The sequence below is a fragment of the Triticum dicoccoides genome, chromosome 1B (genome assembly GCF_002162155.2).
Source record: "Triticum dicoccoides isolate Atlit2015 ecotype Zavitan chromosome 1B, WEW_v2.0, whole genome shotgun sequence".
Classification (NCBI taxonomy): Eukaryota; Viridiplantae; Streptophyta; class Magnoliopsida; order Poales; family Poaceae; genus Triticum; species Triticum dicoccoides.
Window position 1 is genome coordinate 266,640,535 of NC_041381.1, and position 4,885 is coordinate 266,645,419.

Genomic DNA, 4,885 nt, shown 5'->3' on the forward strand with positions numbered 1-4,885 from the left:
ACGTTATTTGATGAATAAAGTATGCCTTCCCGTAAAAAAAAAAGTACTCCTTTGCAATTACAATGGACATTATAGTAGTTATCACTAGAAGGTCCACTATTTTTACTGCAACATCTTCATTTAGATTAGTAGCCAGAATTAACTAGTAGTACATATTCATTTGTGTGATAGGGGAGTACTTTTCTAATGAAGATGTCATTAATTCTGGCTACTTTATGAAGGAAATACCGTATAAAAATTTGCAATCGAGGAGGCCACCAGATTACAATCTTCGAACACGCAATTGGCACCCCATTTCGAACAACGACGTAATTGGGCCTAGAAATCCTCTACTAGGGACCTGAACGAAGAACTCTCGAGTAGAAATCACCGGGAAATTCCGACCCTTTCCGCGGACACAACCACGGATCATCTCCGCAGCCGCAAATTCGACGCGAAAACCCCAAAAATTGCAGGCAAAACCCGAATTTCCTCCCCTATCACACAAAAGACTACAACTTTGCGTGCCCAGATCGTCGGGGCCACCGCCTCGGCCACCCCGCGACCGAACCGAGCCGAGCAACCCAATAGAAACACGGCTTACCTCCCGTTTGGCTTCCGGTCCCGAACCATCCTTCTCATCGGCGCCCGGCTTCTCCGTCTCCACCGCGGCCGGTAGCCCCGGAGCGGCAGAGCGCGCGGTCGGTTGCACGCGAACGCCGACCTTAGACAGCTTGAACGAGATCCCCATCTCCGCGGCACCTTCGCCCACAGAGAGGAGCTAGGCCCGTACCGCCGTCTGCCTCGCCGTCGTCGACGAACTCCAGCAGGGGGAGGGGCGGGGGAGGAGAGAGAGAGAGAGAGAGAGAGAGAGAGAGATGTTTCGAGGTAAACTTGGTGTATGGACTATGGAGACACGGGCAGCGAGAATGCGTGAGCCTGGCGTATGGGGTCCGTGGGGCAGCCACATCTGCTGTTGTACCAGTCCTTTTTTTTCCTTTTTTTCTTGTTTCGAAACAGTACGTGTCCTTCTTTATTGTTCTACAGTAATAACTATTGTACTACTCCCTCCGTTCCAAAATAGATGATTTATTTTTACTAGCAAACATGCCCGTGCGTTGCAACAGGAGAGAAAAAATTTACGCGCTACCCAAATAAGTTTGAATCAATACCCTGACATACGAGCGTCATCTATTTTAACACAGTGACTCGCCATGTTGCGAACATGTTTCAATTTGCGAACAATTATAAAATTATTAATATTTTTTAGACAACAACAACAATAGGCTAGAGGTGAAACCCATAAAATCTCGCGACCAACTCATGGCTCTGGCACATGGATAGCAAGCTTTCACACATCCATGTTCATAGATAGTTCTTTGGTGATACTCCAATCCTTCAGGTCTTTCTTAACGGACTCTCCCATGTTAAATTCGGTCTATCCCGACCTCTCTTGACATTAAAATCACTAATATTTTTTAAAACTGCAAAAAAGTTATGATTTCCCACACATTTTTGAATTCACAAACATTTTATGATTTCTCAAACATGTTTTTCAAAACTCGCAATGTTTTGAAATTTGAAAGTCTCGAATTAATTTAAAGAAGAAAAAAAGAAATGAGAAAAGAAAAGAAAAGACAAAAGACGAAATGAAAAAAATAGGGGAGTCACGCCCTACGGGCCGGCCCATGAACGCGCATTGGGGGAGGAGAGGTGCATCACAAAAAGAGGGGGAAAATCTGCAGAGCCTGGGGATAAAAAAATACACTCTAGCCAAATAAGTATGACTCAATACCTTGACATATGAGTGTTCAAAAAAAAATACCTTGACATATGAGCGTCCGCTTTTTTTTGCGTCCTCTATTTTGACACAGTGACTCGCCATGTTGCCATTTATCTTTCTTCCCACCCTCGCTGATGATGGATGCGATGTCCACGTGATCGCAATATAGTCGACTTGGTAAATCCCAGGGCAATGAGCTTGCCACTTCACGACACACTTTAAAAACAAATCTCATCGATCACAAACTTGCATTTTTTTTGAGTTTTTTCAATATTTTCTAAAATCTCATGGACATTTTTGTCAGATTCACGAATTTGTTTTGAATACACGATTATTTTTTCAAAAATCATGTACATTGTTTTATTTCCCGACATTTTTTTTCCAAATTGTGCTTTTTTTAATAATTTGCGAACACTTTTGAAAAATCAATTATATTTTTGAAACTGCAAAAATTTTATGATTTCCCACACATTTTTGAAATCACAAACATTTTATGATTTCTAGAACATGTTTTTAAAAATTCACAATCTTTTGAATTTTGGAAATCTCAAATTAATTTAAAGAAGGGAAAAACAAAACAAAAATAAATGAGAAAAAAAAGCAGAAGACGAAATGCAAAAAAGAAAAGAAAAAAAGAGGCGTCAGGCCCTGCGGGCCGGCCCACTTAACGCGCACTGGGTGGGTAGGGGAGGTGCCTGACAAAAAAGATGGGGAAATATGGGGCACCTGGGGATCAAACCTTGGTGTCTAAGGTAGAATAGAGAGGCTTTAGCCACTGCGCTGTCTGCATGTATCTGATATATGTTCAGCATCATCATTTTAAATAACTGGGCGCGGCGGCAAATTTGGTGGAACCGAATCGTTTTTTAACTTACGGGTGGCATTGGTGGGTAAATTTTGTCAACTTATGGGGTAAATTAAGTGACGTACCACCAGAAGCAATATGTGCTTTATTAGTAGGTAAAGAAGTCATCTATTTTGGAACAGAGGGAGTAGTTAATTGCCCGTGCGTTGCAACAGGTCGATCTATTCTGATAGTTCATGCACATCACGGCATTTTCAGCTTATTTTACCATTGAATCACTCTTCTTCCTCAATCTCTCTCACCCACCGCGCTCTATTTATCTATCTTGCACCTTCTCTCTCTAGGGTATTTTTCACCTTATTGAGAGCAAGATCATATATGTGACGCTCTCGATTCAATTGTACAGTAATCATACATGTAAATATGTACGACCAAGATCAGGAACTCACGGGAAGATATCACAACACAATTCTAGACATAAATTAAGTTATACAGGCTTTATATTACAAGTCAGGGGTCTCAAGGGCTCAAATACATAAACTCGAATACAAACGAGTCAGCGGAAGCAACAATATCTGAGTACAGACATAAGTTCAACAAGTCTGTCTTAAGAAAGCTAGCACAACCATCAACGATGATCGAAAAGGCAAGGCCTCCTGCCTGAGAGTCTCCTAACTACTCCTGGTCGTCGACGGTCTTCACGTAGTAGTAGGCACCCTCGGGGTAGTAGTAGTAGTCGTCGGTAACGGCATCTGGCTCCTGGGATCCATCATCTAATCGCAACAATCGGGTATGGGGGAAGAGGTAGCAAAGCAAACGTGAGTACTCATCCGAAATACTCACAAGACTTACATCAGATCTATGCTAAGTATGCATCAGTATCAAAGAAAGGGGTTGTATCTTTGGACTAGACTGTAAAAATGCCAGAATAGAGGGAGTGCCTAGCCTATCGAAGACTAGCATCATGAAGCATCTTGCAGCATCAGAAGAGATAAGAGTAACATATTATAATAGTAGTAAGTATGTTGTAGCAATAACGCCCAGAGATCCTTTCTTGACTCCCTGCGAGAAACCAATCCCGGTCTCTTGGAGCCATCATATCCATTTCACATCTCAATTATCCAGTTCTAGTTGTATTGATCGGGATACAACTCCGAGCGTCCGTTACTGTGGACACGGCTATTCGAATAGATATACTTCCCTGCAGATGCACAAACTTACCCAACACGCTCGATTAACTCCGGTTGGGCACACCATTAGAGCATACCCGGCCTCGCCGATCGATACACCATAGTCCTACCTAGGCTCAACAGAGAGGCCAGCACGTCGGTCTACATCCTAAGCGCTCAGGGGTCTTGGGCCCATCGCCCTTCACACTCTTGCACATTGCATGGACGGTCGGGATCAATCATGGCTACCTCCTTATGCAAGGTAGGTGCTTACGCGGGCCACCCGGGCGCGTGCCTCTCCATTGTTGATCCCTGAAGAGCTTTCGGCTAATAAATACGATGCAGAGTGCCCATACTTATTCCCGCGTGGTGGTTAGTGCAAAAAAGGCCAGAGGCCTACTCGGATCACATATCCAAACCGTTAGTGTCTTGGGAGCACGCGGTAACGATCAATGATCCACGATATGTGGTCCCATCGCCCCGTCTCACGGACTTACGGCAAGGGCTAAGAATGCCCGGCCGTGCCGCGTAGAAATCTCATGGGTATCCTCCAGATCGACCTGACTCCACATCACTATGCACATTTCTCTCATGGGTACCCCTCAGGGCCGACCCGACATCAGCAACTCTCGCGGGTACCCTCCAGGGCCGACCCGACTTCATCATGGTTCTGGGGGTAAAGTGATGCGGAGCATCCTTCCATCATCCCCATGGACTCTACACCGACACATCCAACCCCACGAGGACCCATGACAAGAGCTAGAGCACGTGCTTTGGAAACCGAGGTGAACTCCTTCCTACTAGACTTGCATATGGACACGAATGGAACATGGTTACTACCTCACCAAAATATACTATGCCTCCTTAGGTATGAAGAGGAACATCACCAAGAAGCTCAGGAGCATCACCAAGGAGAAGGAGGACCACCCCAAGGCCTTGCGAGCCAAGACGGAGTGCAACAACAGCAATACAGAAGGTCCCAAGTGACCCCGTGTGCACGGCCCCCGAGACCCCGTGCCCACGGACTACACAGGAAGCTGGCGCTGGAGCACCCCGTGCGCACGGGAGCGTACCGTGCGCACGGGCCCAACTTACCCCGTGCGCACGGGCCTCCCAAGATAGCCGGCTGAGATTGCATCTTTGGCCCCT

The 4,885-nt window shown here is 45.4% G+C and overlaps 1 protein-coding gene across 2 annotated transcripts in view; it reads right to left on the bottom strand.

Moving 5' to 3' along the window:
* The window catches only part of LOC119330971 (protein PHYTOCHROME-DEPENDENT LATE-FLOWERING-like), an 18,115-nt gene extending 17,268 nt beyond the window's left edge, over positions 1-847 (bottom strand). Inside the window, exon 1 of one of the 2 annotated variants that reach the window (XM_037604131.1) lies at positions 584-847. In XM_037604131.1, coding sequence (XP_037460028.1) covers positions 584-730 — 147 coding nt within the window. In that variant the 5' untranslated portion in view covers positions 731-847. The remainder of the gene's footprint in view (positions 1-583) is intronic. The other variant, XM_037604123.1, reaches the window with a different exon arrangement.
* Positions 848-4,885: the final 4,038 nt, after the last annotated feature.